The sequence below is a fragment of the Diaporthe citri genome (genome assembly GCF_014595645.1).
Source record: "Diaporthe citri strain NFHF-8-4 chromosome Unknown scaffold_1, whole genome shotgun sequence".
Lineage (NCBI taxonomy): Eukaryota > Fungi > Ascomycota > Sordariomycetes > Diaporthales > Diaporthaceae > Diaporthe > Diaporthe citri.
In genome coordinates, this window is record NW_025064846.1 from 2001708 (window position 1) to 2029231 (window position 27524).

Sequence of the window (27524 nt, forward strand, 5' to 3'; positions counted from 1 at the left end):
ATATCTACCTGATGATAATGTCCACGGGGCCGAAGCGGTAAAAGGGAAGACTAGCAGAACCCGGGCTAGGCTGGGCTGGTAGGGACCAGGGTCGAGGATCGTGGGCCGAGGGAGGCGGGCGGGAACGAGAGAAAAGAAATTGGATTTGAGGCGTCCGGAGATTTTTCTGCAAAACTCCTCGCTGGGGCTAGCCTGCCCTGCTGTACCTGTGTGAGGGCGTGTTTGTGTACAGTACTGCCGTGCCGGACGTATCGTGCTGGTGAGACAGGACAGTACGGAGTAGGGGAGAGAAGAGAGGACTGCATATCTCGTCCCCGAGCCACTGGAATTGATTGCCTTGTTCCATTCCGACTCGCCGGGCCAGGGGGGCACACACGCGCTACCTTGGTAAGTGGAGCGCCCGCTGTAACGGATACAGTAGCCAATCGTTGCACGTTGGTCGATTCTCCCGAGATCAAGAAAGGGCTTGCAGCTCTGTGTCGCTCACTCCTCGCACTGCACCGCACCGCACCGCACCGCACCGCACCGCGCTGCACGAGAATAGCAGCAGCAGGAACAACTGTTTCTGCATCACATCGGTCAGTTCGTCATCAGTTGGTCTGGCTGTTTGTCGATCGGCCTGTCGTGTTGCAGCCGATTCGGGTTTCTCGAACAAGAGTTTTTAGCTTCTCGTATTCCCTGCCAGGCCTCCACTCGTTTTTTGCCATCGCCTGCCCGTCGCATGCATATATTTTTAGAGTGGCAGGCGGGCAGGATACGGATGCGGATGCCCATGCCCACCACAAAGGGGCAACCCCGTACACCCCTATCAGTCTCCCCTGACCATACCGTGTCTGTCTTCGGTCACAACAGTACCATGTCGCCGGCGCCGCCGACCAGGACAGTGCCAGTCGTGACCCATCCACACGCACCACGGCACCCTTCAAGTTAGCCAGTCTCGAGCCGTGGAAGCTTCCTTCACTGCAGCTCTGGTCCTCCAGGCCCTGCTCGCCCTTCTGGGGGGGCCCACTCGCCTTGGCCCAGCCTGATGACTCTCCGCCAGAATCATGCACCCAGGCACCTTGGCCCTCATATTCTGCACCTCTGGCCCTGGCCGTCTGCCGTAGTCTCTCGCTCTGTGCCGAACAGGTGGATCTGCTGCCCAGGTGGGATCATCCTGCTCGAGGCCCTGAAATCTACACCACTCGGCCGGCCAGTAGGACGTCCGCCTGTACCACCCACACCTTCTCCGTAGCGTGCCTAGGTTATCCTATACTGTTAGAGCCTCCCTCTCCAACACCCACCGACCCTTGCCTAGGTACCAAGTAGCCTCGCCGCTCGCTTTCCCAGCCGTTTGAATAGGTACTGTGCAGTCCGTCGTAGGGGCACAATTTCTCTCCATCTCTGGCTCATCGTCAACTCTATCTGCAACCCGAATCAATCAACCCCCCTCACTCGCTTTGGTGGTTGGTTTCCAGTCGTTGATACTATTCCTCATCCTGCTCGATTTGTTTTTGGTATACTTTTTGTAACCTGTGTTGCAAGTGTTTTAATTGAGCCGAGCAGAGCGAGCCGACTCGCCGTTGGACTCCCTCAGCGTTGCCCAGCGAACCAACCACTTCCCCCAACCTCACCACACTCGCTCGCTTCGTTGTTTCGACAGTACTCACAGTCCTCCTGGCCAGCAGAGCACAACCGAAAGGTGCATCCGCATCAGTGATTCAAAGCTTCGACCATCCGTGATCTGTCCTGGTGGACATCACGAAGGAAGGCGTACCTTCGCTCAACATGGCGAGCCGAATGTCCATGTACTCGGTGGCATCAGACATGCCTGGTGCCCCCCCAGGAACTGGGCAGCAGTCGGTTCAGGTCAGCACCACCACGCTGCTCTCCATTCACAACATCTACGTCGAGGGCAAGCCCTACGCTCTCGATGCAAGCTCCAGTCTCGTCGTCAACACGTGGCTCACGGCCAACCCCCCTCCACCAAACCACTCGACCGGAGGCACCATCGACACAGCTCTCGGAGCTCGGGCGTGGGAGCACGCCAGGCGAAGGGCAGAGGATGGCTGCATAATTCTCAGGTATGTTGACTGTAAACATTCCTGATCACCGGCTGCGAGGTGCTCCTCGACACGCACTGCGTCCTCCCATGTGCTGACTTCCCAAACCCTTCTAGCTCTTTACACACCTCGACGCCGTCCGTCCTCGTGCCTTTTCTTCAACATGGTCTGCCTATGCAGATGACGCCCATGCTATTCAAGGCCCTCGAAGCAATTCTCCCCTTCATCCGTTGTGTGACTCCACACAACCCATCTACTCCTCGCCAGGCCGGCCTCGCTGTGACCTTGACACTCAACCTCGCCGGCGAGCTCCACGCTGCCTCCGTGGCACTCTCTCAAGGCGGCATCGACACGAACAAGGGCCTGCTTAATATTACTTCTGAGGCTGGGAACCGTGCTTTTGATGTGTTCTACTACCTTCTTAACGCGGGTGCGACTCCGGCGGAGCGCGAGTTCCTCGGCCTCAAGAGCCCTGAAAGCTACACCCTCCTGGCACGCTCCAACACCTACCAGCCACCTTCGTACCTCATCAATGGCGATGACGGGGCGGCTGCCGATGACTTCCGCGATGCTCTGAAGCAGATCGGCATCAAGGGCTCAGCCCACAGGAACCTCATCTCAACCCTCGCCGGGCTGTTGAAGCTTGGAAACACCCTTGACTATCAGATCGACGAGGACGCCTTCGATGATATCATCGAGGATGCCAGTGGCCTGCTCGGCATCGAGCCTGAGGTGCTTGCAACTCAATGCAGCACCGAAGACAGGTCGACGTTCATCGGTGGTCTTTACGAGGCTCTCGTGGACTGGGTTATTACCAAGGCAAACGCTGCGATCGCTGCCGAGATGGGTCGCGCACCTCGCAGCGGAAGTGATATCTCTGGTAGCGACAACGGAGCGCGGACAAGCAACACCGACAACGACAACGAGGACACGGTCTGCATCACCGTTTTGGAGATCCCCGACCCAAGTCTCGGCAAGGCGATGGCTCTTCGCGGCATTTTTGACGACACCACCGGCATCAACGCCGAGATGAAGCAAGACGGCATCGACGTTCCCGCAGCTGGAAGCTCGGTTCTTCGCGAAATGCAGAATGCCGTGAATTCCGTTGCCCCGGATCTGGGGATCATGTCTGGCCCAGCCGGACGCGAGAGAGAGCACGAACTCGAGAAGCGCGAAGAAGTGCTGGAGAAGCTTGCCCTTGCTGCCGACCAAGATGGCTTCCTTAAGAAGCTGCTGTTCCCTGTCGAGGGTGAGGGCATCAACCTGGGCCGAAATGCGCGAGTGGACCTGCAGAATTTGCTGAGCAGTAGCCGCGCTTGGTACCATCTCTCCCTCCACCCGACTGATGACTCGCCAGCCAGTATCGCTGGACTGCCATCCATCACCTCTGCCTGGTCTGCAGGCTGTGTCTCGCGCCAGCTGCGCGCCTGGAGGTTGCCTGAGTGGGCCAACCGGCGGAACAAGAACTTGGATTTCACAGCAGACTTCGACCATGATGAATTCGTTCAGCGTTATTCGATCCTCGGATGCAAGGACGGAAAGGATGGCATCGAGGGCTGGCTTCTCGAGAGGGGCTGGAGCAATGGCGAGGTAGCTGTTGGCAACGAGCGTGTGTGGATGCATGAGAACGCATGGTGGGAGGCCGAGGGCATGATTGACAACAGGCAAATCACAGGAGCAGGCGTGGGAGTGGGCATCGGAATGGGCGGGTTCATGGCATCAACTGGTCTAGAAACGGGCTATTCCGCCAACACCAACGGCAGTGGGTATTTTGGCCAGTCTCCATTCGCCGACGCCCATGCGAACGAGAGCAACGATGCTCTCATCCATTCGAGAAACCGCAGCCAAGCCACCTTGCTTGGCCCAGCTGCTCTCGGATTGGGCCCTGGTGGTTCCCGGGCACCGTCCATCGCTCCTTCGCAGCAGGCCCAGAGCATGCGCGCGCCACCCAAGGGTGACTATGGCCTTGGAACGAAAGGTGACGACCATCGCCACGAAGATCAGTACTACTACAACAAAGAAGGCGAATTCGTCGGCATGATGGACCCCGAACTTGCTGAGGGCAAGAAGATCGAGGAGGAACACGTGGACAAGAGCCGGCGTATCTGGGTTGCTGTTGTCTGGGCGCTTACGTTTTGGATCCCCTCGTTCCTCCTAAGCTTCATCGGTCGGATGAAGCGCCCGGATGTGCGCATGGCCTGGCGAGAGAAATTCGTGTTGTGCTTCTTCATTGTCCTCGCCAACGCACTCATCATCTTTTGGATCATCTGGTTCGGCCTCCTGCTATGTCCCAATTTCGACAAAGCCTGGACAGTAAACGAGGTGTCTAAGCATCAGGCAGACAATGATTTCTGGGTCAGTCTGCATGGCCACGTCTACGACATCTCCAAGTTTTGGAAGACACAACACAGTGACACCAACATCAAGACCACCCAATCCAACATGGAACCGTTCGCTGGCGCAAATCTCGACGGATATTTCGTGCGGCCACTGATCATTACATGTCCTGGAGTTGTGACAGACAAGACCCTCAGATTGACTCCAAACACAACCGTCACCATCCCCACTGGATTGCACACTTCGGGATACTACCAAGCAGACCCTACAACGGCTCTGGCCAACGCAAACTGGTACTATGACACTTTCAAGCCCAAGATCAAGGAGTACTACAAGGGCGATGTCACGTGGGACACAGACAAGGTCTATTCTCAAGGCCAGGCTGGATACCACAACTGGGTCATTTACGACGGCGCCGTCTACGATCTGACTGATTATTTCCACACTCAGGACATCATGAACAACCTGGATGCCTATGCCTTCCTTGACAGCGATTTGACAGATGTTGTGTCGGACAATCTCGGCGAAGACGTCACATCTAAGTGGAACGCCCTTTTCAAAGACGCTACACACAACGCCACCAAGTCAGCCAGCCTGCAGAACAGCTTCAACTGTATCAAGGAAACCTTCTACGTTGGCATCAAGGAATTCCGGTACAGCGCTAGGTGCCAGGCCAACAACTATATTCTGCTCGCCTTTACCATCTTGCTCTGTACTGTGATCGTCGTCAAGTTCTTGGCTGCCCTGCAGTTCGGCTCCAAGCGGCGTCCCGCCCCACAGGACAAGTTCGTCATCTGCCAGGTTCCGGCTTACACCGAGGGCGAAGATTCACTCCGGAAGGCTCTGGATTCTCTCACAGCTCTCCAGTACGACAACAAGCGGAAGCTCATTTGCGTTATCTGCGATGGTGTCCTCACCGGTGCCGGCAACGACCGCCCCACGCCAAAGATCGTGCTCGATATTCTTGGAGTTGATCCTAAACTCGATCCGCCTGCCCTACCCTTCAAATCAGTCGGTACCGGAAGCGAGCAGCTTAATTACGGCAAAGTTTACTCCGGTCTCTACGAGTATGAAGGCAACGTCGTCCCTTATATTGTAGTCGTCAAGGTCGGCAAAGAGTCTGAGCAGAAGAAGTCGAAGCCAGGTAACCGGGGCAAGCGTGACTCTCAGATCCTGCTCATGAGCTTCTTGAACCGCGTGCACCATCGGGCTCCTATGAGTCCTCTTGAGCTTGAGATGTTCCACCAGGTCAACAACATCATCGGTGTTGACCCCGAGCTCTACGAGTACTTGCTTATGGTAGACGCTGATACTACCGTCCGTGAAGACTCTCTCAACAGACTGGTCGCCGCTTGTGCCAACAACGCCAAGATCGCTGGTATCTGTGGTGAAACTAGCTTGCAGAACGAGGAACGGTCGTGGTGGACGATGATCCAGGTCTACGAGTACTTTATCTCTCACAACTTGGCCAAGGCATTCGAGTCACTGTTTGGCAGTGTTACTTGTCTGCCTGGATGGTAAGCCGATATCCTAACTCGAATACTCGCTTTGGCCACAGCTAACAAAATTACTAGTTTCACCATGTATCGACTTCGGACTTCTGACCGAGGCAAGCCGCTCATCATCTCAGATGAAATCATTCGAGAGTACAGTGACTGCCGCGTGGACACCCTCCACAAGAAGAATCTGCTATCCCTCGGAGAGGATCGTTTCTTGACCACACTCATGACCAAGCACTTTCCTTACATGTCATACAAGTTCACCGGAGACGCCTACTGTCAAACGGCCGCGCCTGAGACATGGAGTGTCCTGTTGTCTCAGCGTCGACGATGGATCAACTCGACGATTCACAACCTGGCCGAGTTGATGTGGCTCAAGGACATGTGTGGGTTCTGCTGCTTCAGCATGAGATTTGTCGTCCTGATTGACCTCACTGGTACCATTATCCTCCCGGCAACTACCATATACCTCGGATACCTCATCTACAGGGTTGCCAGCCACACGGGTCAATTCCCGATGATCTCAATCATCATGATCGCAGCCGTATACGGTCTTCAGGCACTTATCTTCATCCTCAAGAGACAATGGCAACATATTGGCTGGATGATCATCTATATCATGGCCTACCCCGTCTACTCTTTCATCCTACCCATCTACTCCTTCTGGAACCAGGATAACTTCTCCTGGGGTAACACCCGTATTGTCATCGGCGAGAAGGGCCAGAAGCAGATCGTGGCTGTTGATGACGAAGGCTTTGATCCTCGCAGCGTTCCTTTGCAACGCTGGGACGATCACGCGTTGCAGAACAACTTGCCTGGTCGTCGTGGCTACACTGAGAAGGGCGGCATGCATGACATGAACAACCCTTACGACGCAGGCGGTGTTGAATATGAGCTTGACGACATGAAGTCCGTGTACTCGTCCGTACGTCAGCCTTCGGTCCTGACTGGCGCGCTCGGCCGCGGAGCTTACATGGCTCCTCCGCAATCCCCTGCGCCGTTCCAGCAGCACATGAGCCGCAACTCGACATTCACGACGCCGTATACAGATCACCCGGGCATGGCGCAGAGGCACTCCACATTCAGCGTTGGCACGGGCCTTGACCGGGGCAACTCGCCTTATCAAGACCGCGCACAGTCACACCTGGGCATGGGCGCTGCGCAGTCTCGCGCTGGCACGGCCATGAGCGGGTACATGCAGCAGAACCAGTCTACGTTGTCGGTAGACTTCACTCGCGGCCCTGGCATGGCCGGCCCCGATGACTTGGTCATCACCGAGTGTATCCAGGCCGTCCTGCGGGAGGTCGACCTCGACACCGTCACCAAGAAGCAGGTGCGCGCGCTGGTGGAGCAGAGGTTGCAGACCGAGCTTGCGGGCGAGAGGAGGACTTTCATGGACCGGCAGATCGACAACGAGCTGGCGAACATGTAAAAGACAGCCCGATAATCAATGAGGGAGGAGGCAGCGTTACCAGATCTGGAAATCAAAATTTAATACATGGAGCAAGGCGGGTTAATGATGGTAACTATTTTTGGGCATGAGGGAGAGTCACATCAGAATCTTTGGGTTTCTATCTAGCGGCGTCAGCATATGTTTTTACACGGTCTTTCAACATTTATTTATACGGAGCTGACGGGTCAGGAATCTCGGGCGCTTTAATAATTGAGTGTCTGTAGTTCGACGTGGGGAATTTCATCCCTTTACCACATGCAAGGCTTTCGCAAGGGTTGTTTTGTGATAGCTCATAAACTAATTTACTGTGTGTATGTCACTCTGCACAGGTCCTATTGAATGCTGTTTCCTCATTGTCTATACATGCATGCAATACCTTCTGTGCCCTGGTGGCCGCCGACACTTGTTTTCTAGAGCGCACGAGGCCGAAGCAAAGCCTGTTTCTCTACTCACTCTATCCGCCCGACGCCCTTGAGCCTCAGGTACACATCCGTGCCCCAGCCGTACAAGCTCTGCACGGCCACACCCCCGCCGAAGTACTCAGCGTAGGCCCGGCCCAGCGGCAGCCCGTACCCCAGCCCCGCGATGGAGCTGCCACCGTTGCTGGAGTTGGATATGACGTTCAGCGCGTCGATACTGGTGCTGCTGGTGCTTATGCTACCACTGCTATTGCTGGCGCCTCCGCCGGGCACGTCCTCGTCCTCTGACATGGTCGTGAAGGAATACGACCATATGTTGGGCAGGATCTCCGGGCCGATACCGCCGCCGCGGTCGCGGATGCGGATGGTCACGCCGGGGGCGTTGTCGTCGAGGGGCCGTATGGCGTCACTGGTAGTGGTGGAAGAGGAGTGTCTCGCCGGGGACGGCGGCGGGGCTTTTTCGTCGCCAGTGGGGGGCTGGGGCGATGGTGATGACGACGGGCTCCCTGGTCATGCCGCTCTCGACGGTGGCGCGGAAGGCGTTCTTGAGCAGCTCGGTGACGATGTACTCGAGGTGGTTGGGCACGAAGGCAAAGGTGGTGTCCGGGTCGCCGTCGATCTCCCAGCGCGGTCGGACGCCATACTTGAGCTCGCAGATGTCGGCGACGAACTCGCCGCACGAGTCGATGACGCCCGCGGGCCGCAGGTGGGTGTCGATGACGCCGATGAAGGAGGGGTGGTCGGTGCAGGGCGTCGGTGAGGCGCCCGGGTCGAAGTGCGGCTTGGACGAGAAGTGAAGCGCGATGTGCTGCTCGGCGATGAGCCTGGTGCCGATACGCGCGCGCAGGTGCTCATCCAGGAAGCGCGTGACCTCGGCAGGGCTTATATATCGCCTGCACTCTAGGAAACCCTGCGCCAGGATGGGGATGGTATCGGTGTGGGTGTGGACCAGCTCGGCCAGGACCTCAGTAAAGCGGATCTCATCCTCGAGCGTGGAGAGGGTGTGCTTGCTGTTGGGGGAATCCTCGAGCCACGGGAGTAGGGTGGACAGGGAGTGCTCATAGTTGTTGTAGATCTTGGTGATGTGGCTATTGGACACGACGATGTAGGGCAGGTTGCGCAGGGCCTGGATGCGATGGGCGAGGCGAATTGGGAGCAGCGACAGCGTGAAGCGGGCAGACGAGAGAAGGGCCTCTGCTGAGAGGGGTGGCCGGCCGTGTCTGCTCTCGTTGTTAAGCTGAGCCTTCTCGCTAATTGATTGGGACCAGGGAGGAGGAGGGGGGTCATAAGGATATTTACTTGACGAGGTCTGCCAGACTCAGCTGGTGAAGAGGCTGCTTTGCCAGGCGAGGCACCTGGTCATCGTGATGGGGGAAGCTCGCGTGCCTCCTCGGCCGAGGGGTGGACGAGAACGGTCGCGCGCATGTTGTAGATGTCCGTGAGGTACAGATGAGCTGGCTTGAGGCTCGCGATGAGTGAGAACACCTCAGTGGCCTCATGAGAAAATTCATGGCGGCATTGCAGACGACAGAAGAGGGCGGTGAGCTCTCTTGGAGTTGCTGCAGTTCTTCGGGGGAGTCATTTGAATCGCTCGGTGTGCGTGCGAGGTTAGTGACCTCATTGGGAGCTCGCAGGTGGTTGACAGCGGTGGGCAGGGGCCTGGGGGTCCTAGCGGCCAGCCGCTTGACTACCTAGGTACACTGCTTAGCGATCAAGCTTAACGGGCATGTGCACCCGGGGCGGCACGGTACCAGCCAGAGCTCAGAGCAACACATACAGCAGGCCAGTGGGTGGGCTGATCTGCAGGTAGGCGGGCTCCGACTGGACCCCTACAGACAAGATAACGGTCTGTGAGACGGTGACGGTGTCGGTGGTGGGGGTGGCATGGCGCCTTTTACCCCGCGATGACAAGAAGCGTGGGGGACGAGGAGAACGGAGCGCAGAGCACGGCAAAGTCCAAGTCTGATGGGATAATAGCCATCCAGCTGCTCAAAGAGGTCTGCGAAGCAGATTTATCGAATCATTGCTCGTTACGTTATGTCAGATGTCTGTCTGTAGAGTCATGCCCTTGTTAAGGAAGCCGGATGCTGCGCCGTTCTATGAACCAGTCGATTGATTTCTCTCCCGCTCGTCTCTACTGGGTCTTGACAACCTGGTCCTTCTCGACGGCCTTGACATGCTCGTGGTTCTCCAGCGTGCTGATCGAGTCTTCGGGGAAATCAACACTGCAAGAGAGACGTGTTGTTAGTCAAAGATGCTAGTTCGCGTACATGCAGTCGGGCGGTGCAACATACGAGAAGCCCTTGATCAGGTTGTAAGAGTGGCCGATCTTGCCGCCCTGGTCCTCGGCATGCTTCTTTGCGCTGTATATTTTATCAGTCTGGCTGTCAAATTCTGAAATACAATGGTATGTAGCGGTGTTGATCTTACGCGTCGACCTGCTCAGGGGACGCATCCTCCTTGCATGTAACCTGCGATAGGATATGTCAGACATAGCTGGTAGTCTCCAGGTACGGCCAGGTCCGATAAGGCCCAGTGTGGTTAAGACTTACAATGTATGTAGGCATAGTGGCTGGTTGATCTGTGATTTTGGTTGGAGAGATGCTAATAGGAGGTAGTGTTGATATGTAGAAGGTGTTGATGTGGTTGTGGCTGTGGCTGAGGTTGTAGAGGAGAGGACGTCGCTTATTCTTATAGGAAACCAAGGAAACCAAGAAACAGCAAGGCTTCTGGAGCAGGCGGGCACCAGCACCAGTACAAGCACCAGCACCAGTACAAGCACCAGCACGAGCACGAGCACGAGGCACCAGGTGGGCATACGTCATGCTGTCAAGGTGGGCACCCGAGCGGGCACTGCTTTGCTGTACAAACAGTCGTACGCAGTCAAGGGCGGATAGACGCGGCCAGCCCCCACTATTCGTCTTCAACTGCGGTATCGTGTAAGTCCAGTCCAGGCCACTCCCAGTCCACCTGGGCGGTGCCCATCGCTGAAGCTCTGGCCTACCAGCCAGCCATCCTGCCAAGGATTCGCATGCCTTGGCCCACTGTACAGTGCTTGCCGCTCAGCTATCCAACTTCATTATCGAAATGCGCGACCCACAACTTTCAAGGACAGCATAAGATCACATGTTCCCAAGGAAGCTTGTGCGGTTCTGTGACACTATCCGATGTACAAACGTTCCAGGCGGCACAGCAGTGTGGCTTGATTCGTCCGAGGATGGGCGTCTAGGTGGGATGAGCTCCGCTTCGCTGCATATGCGCCAATATATTGCAGCAAACGGCCACCTTCAACCTTTCCAATATAACCTTCGGGATCCCGCCAGCTCAAATCTCGTTGCCAAACACGATCTCACCGTGGTTCCAAATCGTCGGCAAGGCTGAAGCCGTACACGAGAAACGAAACCCATTGTCGACATGCAGTCACCACCTGTCACCCCAAAGCGAAAGCGTCGTGGTTCTGACGATGACCACGTTGAAGGGCCGAGATCCGTCCCGGGGTCTGCACAGAAGAAGGCGAAAGTGACTCCCCAGACACCTTCCAAAGCGGCTTTGGCCAAGGCCGAGGCCGCGAGAAAGAGGGAATGGAAGGCGGCTTGGAACGAATATGTCGAGTCTTCCTGCTGGGAGAAAGACGACACTTACCGGCAGAAGGTTAACACCTTTGAAATCCATCGGTCTGACGGTCAGTTTGTCTGCTTCGAGTGATCTATCTATTATTCGACTGACCTGCTCGCAGCAATGCAATTCTATCGGCTGAAAGCTCCCGAGATGGATACTCTCCCTTACTGGGAGTTCGAGAACAAGAACTATCCCTCTCATCCTGGGCGGTCATATTCCCACGAAGGTGTTCTCATGCTTGCCAGTCGTAAACATGCTATGCTTGCGGGGTTGCACGAGAAAGGGCTCCGCGAGCACGAGCTCCTTCGGCAAGGGAAGGCGCTGTTTGACCATGAGTATGAACAGCCTGGTGTTTATAAATCAAGATTTTTTTTAACAAGTAACAGGCAAGCACGACTCCTCCAACGAACGCCCAACAAGAATAGGCAGCCACACCTCTGGAAAATTGTCAACCGGAACAAGTATATCGATCCAACGGATTGGGAATCGACACCCAGTGGCTCTTGGGAAACACCCATATGGGAGCACGGCAGGATCATCGGACACTGGCTCAACTACCAGTTCGACCCCAATATTGGTCCTGAAGATGACTGGATGTTTTCCGCGGCCAGATTCCGTCCCGTGGGATCTTCAAAGAGAGTTGAACTCCCGTGAAGAGACCGTGTGGGCCGGTGAGTGAATCATACTTTGACCAACACTCTTGTTACTTTGAGGTATGCCGGGCCTTTCGGCCACAGTGATGGCCGCAGCTACATGTGGTTTTTTGAATTTGTTCATCATCTTGCAAAGGCAAACTTGTTCCATATTGGCTCGACCAGTAGCTTTTTCAAACAAGTCTGTTTCAACATCGACCAAGACTTCGAGCCCTCCACCCGGAAGTGCAGGCAGTATGACCTGAAGCCCGTTGATGACAACCACGCTAGGAGACCTGACCTCCTGGATACTATCGCCCAGAGCCTTACCCCAGTTTAAATCGTAGAGCTTGAAGGTGATCCAGGATCTCTGCACGCCTATTAATTGGAAAGATAACAGAGTTTGCCTTCAGGATTTCCCTCGTTTGCTTTCGTGGATCTTGGTCCATGGGAGTTACTCTTGTGTAAGTCGGTTTGGTTACAGTGTGCTAGTCTAGCTGCGCAAGGGTCCTCGACCAAACCATCCCTGCACTGGGTCCCTGCAAGGGCTTATCGATAGATGATAAGATAACCAGCACTCTCAAAATTTCCAGAGGACTTGCCATTCTGCGAGACGACATGCCGGCCTGCTTTTCCTCTACAGCTGTGAGGATTTCCAGCGCAAGATTCTGCAACCATGGAGGCGCAAAGCAACAAGCCTCACCGGAAGCCTAAGGAGAAGAAGAAGCATACCGGAGGTATGTTCCACCAACAGGGCTCAAACCAAATCAAAGCTCTACCTTTTGGGGCGCCGTCCGCCGAACGCTTGATTGACAGAATCTGCCTCCAGACAATCCCAAGGCCTTTGCGGTACACAGGCCCGGAAAACTCCAAGCACAAACTGCACGATCGCAGGATATAAAAGAAAAGCGACTCCATGTTCCTCTCGTCGACAGATTTCCTGATGAACCTCCACCTCGGCTCGTGGCCATCGTCGGCCCGCCCGGCGTGGGCAAGACGACCCTTCTCAAGAGTTTGATCCGCCGATACTCCAAGGAGACGGTCTCGAACCCTCAGGGACCAATCACAGTCGTCACCTCGAAGAAGCAACGCTTGACTTTCATCGAATGCCCCAACGAGCTCGAGGCCATGGTTGACGTCGCCAAAGTAGCAGACATTGTGTTGCTGATGATTGATGGCAACTTTGGATTCGAAATGGAGACAATGGAGTTTCTGAACGTCCTGGCTGCAACTGGTATGCCAGGTAACGTCTTTGGCATTCTTACGCATCTTGACCTGTTCAAAAAACCACACACCCTCAGGGATGCAAAGAAGAGGTTAAAGCACAGGCTATGGAGCGAGCTCTACCAAGGCGCACATTTGTTCTACCTCTCGGGCGTTATCAACGGACGTTATCCCGACCGCGAGGTACACAACCTGTCACGATTCCTCTCCATTATGAAGAACCCTCGGCCGTTAATATGGAGGAATTCACACCCGTACACGATTATCGATAGTTGGCGCGACATCACGCACCCCACCAAAATCGAGGAAAATGAAAAGTGTGACCGGTCCATAGTGCTCTCTGGATATTTGCGTGGCACAAATTTCGCATCGCAGGGCCAGAGGGTGCACATACCTGGTCTGGGTGATTACACTCTTGCAGATGTGGAAGTTCTGCCCGACCCGTGTCCAACACCTGCTATGGAGCAGGCGCTCGCCAAGATCACCGGCAAGACCGGCCGGCGACGTTTGGACGACAAGGACAAGAAGATGTACGCCCCAATGTCGGATCGGAGTGGGCTGCAAGTGGATGGAGACGCCATTTACATTTACCGGGACAAAGGGTTCACGTTCGATAAGGACGCCAAAGATGTCGAGCGGGGCGAGGGTGAGGAGTTGATAATCAACCTCCAGTCCGAGAGGCGTCTCCTGGGTCAGACCGAGGACGGGGTACAGCTATTCGCGGGTGGTGAGGAGCTCAAAGAGACCGGCGATGACGACACCGGTCGCAAGAGCCACAGGCAGGCGAGAATCGCTGACCAGGCCGAGGCTGATGCTGAGGACGATCTACGAGACGATGACGAAGACTCCGATGCAGACGAGGATGCATCGGACGTCGAGACCGAATTCAACGAGAAAAAGCTGGGCAAGATGTTTCGAAAAGACGCTGAAAAAGACGGGGACAACGATGACGTTGCTTTCGCAGACAGTGATTCGGATCTGGGCTCAATATCAGGCGAGGAAGGCACAGATGTGGACTCGAGTGATGGGGAAGACTTTGACTCTGGCGACGAGGAGGCCGCTCTAAAGTGGAAGGAAAATATGGAGGAGCGAGCAAAGCAGCGCCATGGGAAGAAGGCCCCGTTCCAGGCAGCAGACCTGGCACGAATGTTGTACAACGACTCTCTGAGCATACCTGACATTCTGAGAAGGTGGCGAGGGGATCAGGAAGACGACGAGGATGAGGAAGAGGATATCGAGGAGGATTCCGGAGACGAGACCTTCTTCAAAAAGTCCAAGAACGAGAAGGAGGATCTCGCGGACGATCGGTCGATACCAACCTTTGACTACGACAGACTGGCATCGTATTGGTCAAACGAGGAGAGCATTGAAGCTTTGAGGCAAAAGTTCACTACCGCTGCGTTGTTGGATGACGATGAGGGTGAAGATGAAGACGGAGATGATGATTTCGACGGCTTTGGCTCAGGAGATGAGCGAGGCGAGGGTGACGATGATGATGATGATGACGAAGGCGACGGCGCTTTCGAAGATCTCGAAACTGGCGAGAAGCATGGCCCGGTCGAGACAGGCCTGGAAGCGGAGCGGGAGAAGAATGCTCGTCGGAAAGAGGAGCTCAAACTGAGGTTTGAAGAAGAGGATCGTGAAGGCTTTAACAACGACAAAGCCAACGCTCGACGAGAGGGCGGAGGCGACGACGACTTCGGCGAGGACGATTGGTATGATGCCCAAAAGGCCATGATACAGAAGCAGCTGGACATCAACAAGGCCGAGTTTGAGAACCTGGACGAGAGACAACGATTACTGGTGGAGGGCCACAAGGCGGGCAAATATGCCAAACTGGTCATCGAGGGTGTGCCGGCCGAGTTTGTCAAGCAATTCAACCCGAAGATGCCAATCATCGTGGGAGGTCTCTCCGCCACCGAAGACAGATTTGGATTCGTCCAGGTGCGAATAAAACGGCATAGGTGGCACAAGAAGATCTTGAAGACTGGCGACCCGCTCATTTTCTCGCTGGGCTGGAGGAGGTTCCAGTCGATGCCCATCTACAGCATTTCTGACTCCCGAGTACGGAACAGAATGCTGAAGTACACGCCGGAGCACATGCACTGCTTCGCCACTTTCTATGGCCCCTTGATAGCACCGAACACTGGTTTCGTCAGCTTCAACAACTTTTCGAACTCCAACCCCGGCTTCAGGATAGCGGCAACGGGCACCATTCTGAGCGTGGACGAGTCCACCGAGATTGTCAAGAAGCTCAAGCTGACGGGTACTCCCTACAAGATCTTCAAGAACACGGCCTTCATCAAGGACATGTTCAACACCTCGCTCGAGATTGCCAAATTTGAAGGTGCATCCATCAAGACAGTCTCTGGCATCCGAGGTCAGATCAAGCGCGCCCTGTCCAAGCCGGAGGGCCACTTCCGCGCGACCTTTGAGGACAAGATCCTGCTCAGCGACATTGTGTTCCTGCGGGCGTGGTACCCCATCAAGCCGCACCGCTTCTACAATCCCGTGACGAACCTGGTCGGGTGGCAGCGGGCGCGGCTGACGGGCGAGATCCGCGCCGAGGAGGCGCTCCCGACGCCGCAGAACAAGGACAGCCAATACCGCAAGATCGAGCGCGCCGAGAGACACTTCAACCCGCTGCGGGTGCCCAGGAAGCTGGCGGCCGACCTGCCGTACAAGAGCCAGATCGTGCAGACCAAGGTGCAGAAGAAGCCGACATACATGCAGAAGCGGGCGGTGGTGCTCGGCGGCGAGGAGAAGAAGGCGCGGGACCTGATGCAGAAGCTGACGACGATCCGCAAGGACGTCGCGGAGAAGAGGAAGGCCAAGAAGGACGAGAACAGGGCCGAGTTCAAGAAGAAGATGGCCGAGATGGCGGAGAGGAAGGCCGCGAGGGAGAAGAGGGAGACGAAGGAGTGGTGGAGCAAGGAGGGCAAGAAGAGGAGGTCTGGAGAGGAAGGCGGTGGCGGTGGGAAGAGGAGGAAGTAGAAAGATACCTCATAGAGTCTAATCTACGATATTCGTATCACGTCCTGGAGCATCCCATGAAAGACAGTCGGAGTCCACATCGGGCTTTTTTTGCCCAGCTATTTGATTGTTTCATTTTGCTATATAGACTATTTGTGTTCTTTGAGGTTCTCTACTAAGCTGGAACGGCAATGATTGTCCTAGTGGGACAAGAGACAATGTGGGTTGTAGGCAATTACAGTCAATTTCGCTATGGATGGCTTTGGGCATTGACCATTCAATATACTTCTGCCATTATTTGCTATATATGTGATCTAACACCGGTTGAACCAGCTCTAAGCAAATATCCTGAGGCCGAAATCAGCCGGGTCGTTGAACCGCAGGCCCCTGTCCAGCGCCGAGATGGACGCGATCTCCTCCTCGGACAGGTCGAAGCCCAACGAGTCCAGGTTCTGCGCCAGTCTCTCCTTGTTGTTGCTCTTGGGGATGACGATAATGTCCCGCTGCGTGGCCCAGCGCAGCAGCACCTGCGCGGGCGTCTTGCCGTGCTTCTTGGCGGCGGCCGCGACGGCCTCGTCCTCGAACAGCGGGCCGGCGCCGAGGGCACGCTTGTTGCTGAGCTCGATGAAGCTCTGCGGGCCGAAGGAGCTGTACGCCGTCACCGCGATGCCGTTCTCCTGGCACATCTGGATCAGGCCCGGCTGCACCAGGTACGGGTGGTGCTCGACCTGGTTGACGGCGGGCTTGACCTTTGCGTAGCGCAGGACGTCGTATAGCAGCATGGCGTTGAAGTTGGCCACGCCGATGGACCGGAGGATCCCGTCCGGCTTGTCCTTGGTGATGACGAGCTCCTCCAGGGCCTGCCACGTCTCCTGGATGGGCACGGGGACCTGCTCCGTCACCTTGCTCTGGTCTGACGTAGCCCAGAAACAGGGATAGACCAGCTCTGACATGGGAATATGGCGCTGCGCGATGGGGAAGTGGATGAGGTACAGGTCGAGGTAGCCGACGCCCCAGTTCTTGTTCTCGAAGTTCGCCATCTCGTGGACGTGCTCACGGGCGTGGTAGTTGTTCCACAGCTTGGACACGATGCTGAGGCGAGGGCTCCAGTCAGTAGCCATTGGCGTCTGCGGAATTCGCGCTCGGCCGGACCACTTACAAGAGCTCTTCGCGCTTCACGATACCCTCGTCGAGCGCCTTGCGGACACCCTGGCCAGCCTCTGCCGAGTTCTGGTAGTCATGCGCGCCGTCGATATGGCGGTACCCTAACTTGATGGCGTTGTAGACGGAGTCGGCTGCGTTCTCCTTGGGAACCTTCCAGATACCGTAGCCAACCAGTGGCATGTTCTGATAGTGAGAGTATAGGTCAGTACTTGAGGTATCTCGAGCCCATTGATAGCTGTATATGTGGAATTGGGAAGCTACTCACATAGCCGGAGGACAGCTTCAGAGACTTGGACATGGTTGCTGAGGATTTCGAGAACTGTCTGATGGTGTTTCGAAGCATTGAGGCTTTACAGGTTACTTGTTTTGGGGAGAGGACAAGCGGTCGTGAGGAGGTGCTTTATAGACCAGGGACTTAAAAGATCAGTCGACTCATGGTCTTATTTTTATCATCAAGCGCTTTGTCGCATGCGCATAGTGAAATGCCAAGCATTACCGCGGGTATGTCTCTGCAACTTTCCGCCTAGGCTTATTGCAGCTATCGTGCCTCCCCTGGCCGTCTCGTGCGTCTCATGTACACCGTATACACCGTACAATAGTCTGGTACCCGCGAACACAAGTGCAATACGCGCACAGGAATGTGGTAGCTATGACGCGCTGAGTACCAAGGCTCGTAGCAGCGGCCAACTAATGGCTCGATTCGTTCCTGCCGGCATATGTTCCCCCTCGTTGGGCTCGCGTGTCAAATGCGGGGCAGCCGCGCCAACCACCTCGACCCCGTTAAGCCTCGAGCGATCATACTCGGCACAGAGCAGTCCGAGTGGGCATGCTGGTTTTCTTATGAGCCGTTTCACCGCCTCAGGACGGGACGGCCATCTTCATCTTCATGATACCGATTTCTGAGCTCTTGCGCCACTGTCCATCGGCCTGCTGCCGGAAACACAACAGCTTGCCGTCATCCCCAACACACCCCAGTATCTGTCCATCGTCGTCGAATCCGACCCTCCACATTGGAGTCCTGTGGTTTTCCAGCATGGACAGCGATTGCATTGTATGGTAGATGTGGCCGGCCTGGTTCTTCCTCCTGTCGCCTTCGGCTGTGGGATGGTGCACGCCCTGGCTGATACCCGAGGGCTGCTGTGCCTGGCTCCCACCTGATCCGTTCCCAGCAGCCCTAAAAGAGGCTTCAGGACGGGAGCCGCCCTTGACCAGGTCGCTCGACGACCACAACCTGCCGTCGTTGCTGTCGTGCGGAGTGTCGACCCGTATGACCCTCACGTAGCCGTCCATACAGGCCGATGCAATGATGTCGTAGCCCCTGATATTGCCAGGCGCCCATGCGACATCCCTGACCAGCCCTCGGTGCGCTGACACCACAGCGGCCTCGTAAAACTCCTTCTTGGTCGACGGGACGCCGTAGGAGTGGATGACGACGTCGCGGGTGCGGTAGATCTTGACCTTGTCCATGGCGGCGACCACCAGACTCAGCGTGTCGGTGGGCATGCCGGCGCGCAAGGCATTGTAGCAGGGGTCGATGTTGGGATCGAAGCGCACACGGAACGACGTCTCCTCGCCGCGGGCGGGCTTGTCACACACCGACAGCTCATCCATCTGAGTCCAGTCAGAGAGGTTCTCAGACATCTCATTCTCGTAGACGGTCAGCCGGCCGTCGGCCGCCAATAGGGCGAGGTGAGTCTGGCGCGTCTCCTCATTGCGCTTGAGGGAGAATGAGCGGTATGGCGCACGCGGAGAGCGGTGCTCGAAGGCGGCTTTGGCGTTGTCCTTTGAGCGGTTGCCAAAGCGGCGGCCCGGGGCCGCGGAAGGGTCCTCTGCCCAGAGCTTAAAGCGGCCCTCTATTCCCAGTGATGCGACGAGGTTGGGATAGACGGTTGGCGGAAGCCATTGCAGCTAGGATGAGGCTCAACAGCTGTGACGTTTGACGGACGAGCTTGGGTGTGGGATATGACACGGGGCTGCGTAAAGCCAAAGCGAGCTCACCTCGAGTATCTCCCCTCCATGAGCGGTCCAAGTATCACACAGCCTCCAGATGCTGTCTTTGTGGCGATTGAATACCCTGATCTTGCCATCAACGGACCCCGTCGCACAGCGGTCACCGTAGGCGTTGAATGCCACTGCCTGGACCAAGTCGTGATGGCCGTGCTTCATAACAAGCTCAAACTGTGCCCGTTCCTCCGTTGCCGGAGGTTCCCCCAGAGCTGGTGCCATGCTTGTTTGTCCGATATCAGGGGTGGCTGGAAGATCACATTTCGCTGTGTTGAGGCTGGGCTGGTTGAACCATCATCGTCAGGCACACAACCCACCAGGGAGGTGCTGCGAGACTCTGAGCTGTTGACGGTGGTCCGTGCGTCGTCATAGTCATGAGGCACGGCGAGGGACTCTTGTGACGGACACGCAAGACCTACCTAGGTACCTACCCACCTAGGTACCTACCCACCTAGGTGCCTAGATGTACACTATCCCACAGGAGATTGTCCCACAGCAGATTACCCCATAGCTGGTTATCCCACAGCTGGTTATCCCACAGGAGGTTATCCCACAAGGGTTTATCCCACTGTGTGTGTATTTGTTGGTCAAGTGGCAGAGGCCTGACTTCTTGGGACTCCCAGGCGACGTGATGGCCAGGGTCCATCCGCATGGCCAGAACATTGGAATTCCCGGGCTTTCAACCCCTGCATAAAGGAGCAATGATGATTTCAAGTAATTCACTTACTGAACATGACACACATCCCTCATAAGTCTCATCACTGCCACCCGAGCCACAACCCGTGTGCGTACCTGGACAACATACAGAGATTCGCACAGCGTGGTCAACGACTTACAGGAAACTGACTACCAAAAGGCTCAAGCAAAACGATCCTCCCACTGTGTATAGCTTCGAACCACACCATGCGACGCTCTGCACACCCGGTTATATCAGTCCACTGTATCAACACCACAGTCTGAATACGATACGAGGTGGCTCGGCCGTCTTGAGGCTGACGAGGCTGGTCTCACATGTCAAGACGGGACCCTGAATTCGCCCAGGACCCACTGGAGGTCGCTAAAGCGTCCTTCTTTAAGTGCTCCAATCGGCTGCCCCAACTGGCCCTTCGACCCCCAGCTGCCTCGGGACTTGGTGGGGTCCACGCCGGGAAGCTCCAACGGGCTGCGTCACCTTGGCCCTTTGGAGACGTCGCCTTTTTGGGTCCCGGCGCAGGAACAAAACTCCACATGTCGTCGCCGTCGCTCGTGTCACGTCTCTCAGATCTCACAATTTCAACACACAAGCCCGGAGGTACTCTCTCACTTACACTCTTGGCAGTGCTCTCCCTCCACTGGGCTATGGGTCGGCCCTTGAACCTCAGCTCCCTCACTTCGCAGCCATGGCGACAACTCCTCAGCTCACCCGGACCGAGACGGTCAGCCTCGCCGCCCTCTCAGCCGCATGTGGCACCATCTTGGCCAACACCTTCCGCGGCGAGGGCGAGCCCCTGATCGCATCTCTCGCCCTGAGCGGCATGGCCTACGCCGCCGCGTACGCCATGATACGCTGGCTGGGGCCGACCTTCATCAAGGCCGGGCTCAAGGGCGTTGACATGTCCAAGACCAACAGGAGGGAGATCCCCGAATGCGCCGGCGCCATTTGCGCCGTCGTCTACCTGCTCGCCATCATCGTCTTCGCACCTTTCCCCTTCTACAAGGACATCGTTGCTGCCACCAGCGGCGGCGGGAACAGGGACGTGGTCCTGCACGCCGAGCACGTCCACGAGGGCCGTTTCTTGCACAAGTTCCCTCACAGCAAGGTGAGCAAACCACCAACTCTTTGTTCCGAATCGACTCGGTCGGGCACTGACTAGAGCCCAACCAACAGCTTGCGTCCTTCCTCTCCGCGATACTCTCGCTCCAGGCCATCACCATCCTCGGCATCGGCGACGACCTCTTTGACATCCGCTGGCGGCACAAGTTCTTCATCCCCGCCTTCGCCTCGATCCCCCTCCTGATCGTCTACTTTGTCGATTTTGGTGTTACCTCCATCGTCCTCCCCATCCCACTCCAGTCCCTCGTGGGCAAGGAGCTTATCGACCTCGGGGTGTTCTACTACATCTACATGGCGGCCTGTGCCATTTTCTGCCCCAACTCGATCAACATACTGGCTGGCATCAACGGGATCGAAGTCATGCAGTCCATCGTCATCGCGCTGCTCCTGGTCCTCAACGACGCTCTCTACCTCACGACCGCGTACCCACATCCCGCAGTGGACAGCCATTTGTTCAGCTTGTACTTCCTCCTGCCCTTCCTGGGCGTGAGCCTCGCGCTCTTCGCGCACAACAAGTACCCGGCGCGCGTCTTCGTCGGGGACACGTACTGCTACTTCGCGGGCATGGTCTTCGTCGTCGTCAGCGTCCTGGGCCACTTCAGCAAGACCCTCATGCTGCTGCTGATCCCGCAGGTCGGCAACTTCCTCTACTCGGCGCCCCAGCTGTTCCACATCATCCCCTGCCCGCGCCACCGGCTGCCCAGGTTCAACTCGCGGACGGGCCTGCTCGAGCCCTCGGTCACGCCCTGGACCCCGGAGAGGCAGCCCTCGAGGCCCGTCGCCGCCGCCATCCGCCTGCTGGAGCAGCTGCGCCTGCTCAAGGTCGTCACCCGCGCCGACAAGGAGACGGGCGAGGAGCGCTTCGAGGAGACCAGCAACCTGACCATCCTGAACCTGTGGCTCGTCTGGCGCGGGCCCCTCCGTGAGGACCGCCTCGCCTGGGAGCTCACCGCCTTCCAGGTCGTCTGTGGCCTCTTCGGCCTTTTTGTTCGCCATAAGCTTGCTCTACTAGTCTTTAAAGAAGACAACTGGGGCGTTGCCGTCTGAACAACCTGGGCCTGGCACCAAGAGAAACGAAGACATTGCCAGGGCCGTCACGGCTACACATTTTTTCTTCTTGTTCTTCTTGCTTCTTGATTCAGATATCTGGTCTTCTTTTCTGGGTAGTGTACTGGCCCACAAAGACCACAGTGTACATAAGGGGATTTCGGGCGTTTTATGCATGATACCAGGTGGCTTCCTCGAGACACGCAGATACAGGGACATGTGCGCAAGGTTCGGACCAAGCTTGAGTTTCCCATTTCGTTCTGGCACCATTGAAGTATGCTGACTTGAATGGCACGAACGTCCCTTCTCGTCCTGCCTAGTCTAGTCTTCAAATAGACCAATCCATGACCAGATTTGCAGATTGTGCAACACGCCTTGGCATGCCGTATCCAAGTACCTGTTATGAGCCGTCTCGCAGCAGCCAAGTTGCGTTCGACCGCCGTATTGCTCTTGGACTTCACTGTCCCGTGGCATATAACTACAACAGCATGTCACTTTTAGGTTGCAATGCTCGTAGTTGCGTAGAGTGAAAAGCAGAAAATGCTTTTTGGAGATCGTTTTGTCTCGCCATAAGAATAGAGTTACAACAGAGCTGGTTCTCAAGTCAGATCTGATAAAGCGCCCCGGCAGCTTTGATAGTTCCTCATCAAGACTTTCCACTGCCTCCCCTCCAGCTACGCCCAGTTCGTCCAATTCATCCGTCGTCCAGAGACCATCCGGGAATAAAAGCAAGAAAATAAAACGTACAAAGGGTGTTAAAGATCGTAGAGACATCCGCGAACGCTTCTCCTGGGTTTGATCCCAACCCAAAAAAACGCCAATGTACCTTGACCCGGAGAAGTACCCGACCCCCCTCCCCCAAACCGTTTTGATCCTAATATCATCGTAATAGGGTGATACTCAGAGTGGAATCATTATAAAAGCCCAGGTCAAGCCAGACGCCTTGACTCGCATAAAGGAAAAGTGGTGTGAAGGTGTTGTGTGACTGTCGGCGGATAGCACTAGAGCAACAAGTCTCACGAAGCAGTGCTGGCCTGAGCCGCTGATACGCTACCATTTGTCTCCCCTGCCCCTGCATCAGCTGTCGGCCGGTCCAAATCACCAGTGGAATGATCGCCGTTGCCCGCAGCTTTTAGGGGGTCCGTATTAGAAGAAGCGGTCTTCAGTGGGTGGGTGTTGTCCGTTGCCGACCTCGCTGACGCAGCTGCCTTGTTGGCTTTATTCTTATATTCACTCAGGCTCATTTTCTTCTTGATAGGGCTGGGTGTGGCCGTGTTCCCGTTCGCAACGGGAGGTGCGAAAGGACTTGGCAGGTTGGTTGTCGAGAATGGTGATTGCGTGACGGACCCGTTGGTTGATATTGGAGTCGTCACAGCTGTCACAGACGTTGCAGATGTGGGACTCGTGAAGGCGGTGGGAGGGGGCATTGACACGCGCAGCTCTGGGGACTTGGCTTCTTTAGGATTGATGACAGGCCCATTCCCGTTCGTAAGAGGCGGGCTGGAGGTGACGACGTTGGCAGGCGCAGGAGGGGCATCGGGCATCGGAGCGTCAACATCGGCAGCAGAGGTGGGCGACGACAGAGGGCACGGCTTGTGTGAAGTCGACGGCGACCCGAGAGAGCTCTTGGTCGTCGTTGGTGAGTCTAGGTCCATGGCGCTGGGTGGGCGCTGCGGAAGAACATCTCTCCGTTTCTGAGCCATGAGCCTCATCGTGAGAGACATGACCCTCCTCTTTGGTCGTGGCTTTGCGCAGTGATCATGCTCCGGCTCCGTCTGCACCGCGGCGTTGCTGTAGGTTCTTGGTGCTTCGGACGAACTCTGGCGCGATCCTGGAGCAGTCGACGTTTGCGGCTTGGTAGACCTAGCCGAACGGTTCGATGTAGCGCTTGTTGGTGATACCGGCTTGCTTCCCGAAGTACCCGCATCGACGTAGCGAGGCTCGTCTCCTCCGTTAGGCTTATCAGGGACTTCACTGACACCGGTCCGACCTTTTGGCTTCGCTGTCGTAGAGTTAACAGTGGAATTGGCGGTCACATCGGTGGATGCCTTCTTCTTCTTGCGGTGGTTGCTGCTGCTCCTGTGCTGACTTCTGAAACAAAGTCTCGGCCATTTGTACTTTCCTCTTATCTCGGTTGGTCGGTTCGGTAAGTATCCCAATATTGTCAAACGAGCCGTGCCGTGCCGGTGTTCGATCTCGACTGGGCGGCTTACTCCGAGAGCCCGCCGCAATGTTGACATCGGTCTCTGCCATTTCATCAAGATGGCCCTCGCTTGCAGCCCGACTATTGGTGGCCTGTCCAGTGCTCGTTGGTGAGATGGTGTGCGTCTTGGTTTTCGCACGCTTTCTCTTTTGTGGGTTGGGGCGTGGCTGAACCTTTTCGTGGTAATTGCGATGGAACCGAACAAAGGCACAGTCATTGCCGAGGTCGCAAGCACAACCTCCGTACTCTGACAGTATGCGACGAATCCAGTCCGAGATGAACATGTAGTCAGGATGGTCGATATCGGCAGCAACGTGTCCATTCGTTTCTTCGTCGCCGAGCCCAAGCAGTTTAACAAACCGCTTTTGGGTGGTACCGGGGAACCTGAACTCCCATGGCAGAGTGATCTGCTCGTTGGCCGCTATGGGCCGATCACTCACAAGCCAGAAATGGAACACCGACCCGTCCGAAAGGTGATACGTATCGATCGAAGCGTTTGGCTTGCAAGACCGACGGACGTAGCGAGCATTTGATCCTTCTTTCCTCGTGTCGATAAAAAGCGGAAGCGATGGGGGGAAGAACACAAAAGGTAGGGGCGCACAGAGGTCAGGCCACTGGTTTTCCGGTTCTTCGCAGTAATCCTTTTGCAAACCGACTATTCCGTTGAGTTCGATCATGGGAACGTCTTTATCAATCGCGGATGATGTCGTAAGGTACTGCCAGTGCAGGACAGTGTCTCGGGTCAGCGGGACTTCTTTGCTCTCTACCCGTAGAGTGTGGTCGAGCGGAGGCGGTTTTGTTGTTTGTATCACTTCTTTGAAGTCGCACCCTGTGTCTTTGCGGAAATGTTCGTGGCCTGGTTTGAGCCAGTCTGACACCTTCGTCTGGGTCTTCAAGTTCGCATATGTGTTCGTATCTACAATCTGGACATCGGACTCGTCGCAGAGGTCAAGGAATTGCTGTGTGTAGTGGTGGATTTCAAAATCGTTGGGCAGGTCGGGTGGCGTGGTAGCAGGGCTGAGGGGATGGCTGTGGATGGCCCTTGGAGCGCTGTGGGAGGGGCTTCGCTTCGGTGCGTGTGAACTGACGGACTGGCTAGACTTGTGCGAGAGTTTGGGTTTCTTCGCTGGCGGATGGTCTTGTGGGCTGCCAGAGCCGTCCACGCCGACGGGGTGTCCATTCAGCTGGAGATCGCTGGGCTTGATTTTCTTCTTCTGGGTTTTTGCGGGGGCTTTCTTGGGCCGCTTGTCGTGCGGGCTGTCTTCGTCGGGCTGAAGGCCGAGACGTTTCCGTTGTCGCTCCATGGCCTGGTGTTTGTCCAGTATCCGGGGATTGCAGTCGGCACAACTGTGGTCGAAGTCCTCCTGCTTGACTTTTTCGGCTTCGCCAAGGGGATGGTAGTAGCAGTCAATGTGTTGCCAGGTGTTGCATTTCTCGCAAAAGACCGTGGCTCCATCATCGTGGGCAAAATTGCAGATGCACTTGATTATGCCCTCATCCTCTTGCGGCTTCGCCTTCTCAGGCTTGACGAGAGCGACCGTCAACGGCGGGAGATTTTCTGTCATAATCTATGAGCCTCGCGGAGAACGTGAGGGTCAAAGGAACTGGCTGGGCTGTTTATTTCCGCGTTCTGGATGGCATGACGGAGTGCGACTCAACAGAAGAGCCTAGGGGGAGACACTGTGGGCACGACAGACGAGGATCACGGGAGGTGACCATTCGAAGGGAGGAATCGGACGGTCGTAGTGTCGAGAAGTCGTAAGTCTCTGCGACCCAGACGGACTCGGTGGCCAACGCGACTGGAAGAAGTACCAGGCCGTTGACAAAAGGCAGGTCGAAGAAGCCAGAGAACCAGGGACGCTGGTTGCGGTACAACGGTGGTGTCGCGAAGCGAACGAGACAGACAAGACCCTGAGTGGATCAGTGTGTGTCGTCGTTTGGATTTGGATTGGCCTGGGGTTCGGATTCGATTCGATTCGATTCGGGTTTGTTGGTTTGTATTGGGGGTTGGTCAAAGTGTTGGGTTGGGCGTGTGGTGGTGGGATCACGAAGACAAATTCGAGAAGTCGACTCTAGGGCGAGGAGAGGATGCGCCTCGAGGGACAAGGAGATTTAGACGAGGCGGATAAGGGAGAGAAGACGAAACAGACCATGAATGCGGCAGATTCATGCGGACTCGGGGAACAAGAGAGGGCGGTCTCGCGTGGGAAGGGTGTGGATTGTCGAGGACGTGTAAGGAAGGTTGGGAGGAGGAAGAAAGAGAGTGAAGAGAGGGGGCGACAAGCAGAGGAAGAGACAAACCTGAGCGGCCGACCGAGTGTGAGAGTAAGAGAGTGAGAGTGAGGGTGCGCCTGCGCGTGCAGGAGAGCGGGTGCAGCAGCAGCAGCGGTGCGTGGGTGCTCGACTGCCGGACCCCAGACCAGCAGGCAGAGGGGGCAGAGGGCAGAGGGCAGAGGCAGCGTCGCGCGCCATTTGCCCACCTGCTTGTGAGGTGCGAGCAGCATGGAGGCCAGCCAGTGCCAGTGCCCCAGTGCCATTCTTGGGCCGGACGGCCAATGGGAGGCAGCTGGGCCGGCAGCGGGTGCCACTGGGCCGGGCCTGCTAGCAGCGAGGGACCAGGCGGGTGCTCTGGTGGCCTGGTGAAGGGCGTGCAGCGCAGCAGCGCAGTCGGGACAGGCCCTGCCTTGGGCAGGAGTGGCAGGACACCCCATCTCACCTACCTGCTAGGTACTAAGGAAAACGAGACCCCGTTCGCGGCGCCTGTGTACACCTGGGCATGGTAGTGAGTGCTTGGTTGGGAGCTTGGCTGAAAGTGGTTTGGGACGGGTCGAGTATCCGGTTAGCATCCAATCCCAGTCCACGCAGTGCGCGGCTGTTAGGGCTGGACTTGATGCAGGGACGCATTCGTCACCAGCACGGCATCGTCGCAACGTGGAGTGAAAGCAAAGGACCTCGACGGGGAAAGGGAAAGGGGCAAGTCGATTTCACCACACCAGACTCCAGTTCTGTCCGGGAGAAGATAAACTCGCGATGTAGGCCAGCTCTCCCGACGGACTGTTGCGTAAAAGGCTCTGTGCGCTGAATGAAAAGTGAGCG

The 27524-nt window shown here is 56.3% G+C and overlaps 8 protein-coding genes across 8 annotated transcripts; 4 read left to right on the forward strand and 4 right to left on the reverse strand.

Annotated features, from left to right (window-relative positions):
* Positions 1-1779: 1779 nt before the first annotated feature.
* Positions 1780-7310, forward strand: INS49_000518 (uncharacterized protein; the record flags this gene model as incomplete). Its single annotated transcript, XM_043161355.1, has 3 exons — positions 1780-2063; positions 2159-5896; positions 5954-7310. The coding sequence occupies 3 exons, from the start codon at positions 1780-1782 to the stop codon at positions 7308-7310; spliced, it is 5379 nt and encodes a 1792-aa protein (XP_043029861.1).
* Positions 7311-7780: 470 nt separating this feature from the next.
* INS49_000519 (uncharacterized protein) lies at positions 7781-10317 on the reverse strand (the record flags this gene model as incomplete). Its single annotated transcript, XM_043161356.1, has 6 exons — positions 7781-8227; positions 8277-9000; positions 9889-9975; positions 10045-10113; positions 10181-10221; positions 10303-10317. The coding sequence occupies 6 exons, from the start codon at positions 10315-10317 to the stop codon at positions 7781-7783; spliced, it is 1383 nt and encodes a 460-aa protein (XP_043029862.1).
* An 847-nt stretch (positions 10318-11164) lies between these two features.
* On the forward strand, positions 11165-12022 carry INS49_000520 (uncharacterized protein; the record flags this gene model as incomplete). Its single annotated transcript, XM_043161357.1, has 3 exons — positions 11165-11432; positions 11487-11703; positions 11755-12022. The coding sequence occupies 3 exons, from the start codon at positions 11165-11167 to the stop codon at positions 12020-12022; spliced, it is 753 nt and encodes a 250-aa protein (XP_043029863.1).
* A 654-nt stretch (positions 12023-12676) lies between these two features.
* INS49_000521 (uncharacterized protein) lies at positions 12677-16218 on the forward strand (the record flags this gene model as incomplete). The annotated part of the gene is made up of 2 exons (XM_043161358.1): positions 12677-12737; positions 12830-16218. The coding sequence occupies 2 exons, from the start codon at positions 12677-12679 to the stop codon at positions 16216-16218; spliced, it is 3450 nt and encodes a 1149-aa protein (XP_043029864.1).
* A 314-nt stretch (positions 16219-16532) lies between these two features.
* Positions 16533-17704, reverse strand: INS49_000522 (uncharacterized protein; the record flags this gene model as incomplete). Its single annotated transcript, XM_043161359.1, has 3 exons — positions 16533-17289; positions 17357-17544; positions 17627-17704. The coding sequence occupies 3 exons, from the start codon at positions 17702-17704 to the stop codon at positions 16533-16535; spliced, it is 1023 nt and encodes a 340-aa protein (XP_043029865.1).
* A 515-nt stretch (positions 17705-18219) lies between these two features.
* INS49_000523 (uncharacterized protein) lies at positions 18220-19587 on the reverse strand (the record flags this gene model as incomplete). Its single annotated transcript, XM_043161360.1, has 2 exons — positions 18220-19269; positions 19360-19587. The coding sequence occupies 2 exons, from the start codon at positions 19585-19587 to the stop codon at positions 18220-18222; spliced, it is 1278 nt and encodes a 425-aa protein (XP_043029866.1).
* Positions 19588-20744: 1157 nt separating this feature from the next.
* INS49_000524 (uncharacterized protein) lies at positions 20745-22225 on the forward strand (the record flags this gene model as incomplete). The annotated part of the gene is made up of 2 exons (XM_043161361.1): positions 20745-21164; positions 21233-22225. 2 exons carry the CDS (start codon positions 20745-20747, stop codon positions 22223-22225), a joined length of 1413 nt encoding a protein of 470 aa, XP_043029867.1.
* Positions 22226-23241: 1016 nt separating this feature from the next.
* On the reverse strand, positions 23242-26965 carry INS49_000525 (uncharacterized protein; the record flags this gene model as incomplete). The annotated part of the gene is made up of 4 exons (XM_043161362.1): positions 23242-24227; positions 24262-25986; positions 26126-26339; positions 26909-26965. 4 exons carry the CDS (start codon positions 26963-26965, stop codon positions 23242-23244), a joined length of 2982 nt encoding a protein of 993 aa, XP_043029868.1.
* Positions 26966-27524: the final 559 nt, after the last annotated feature.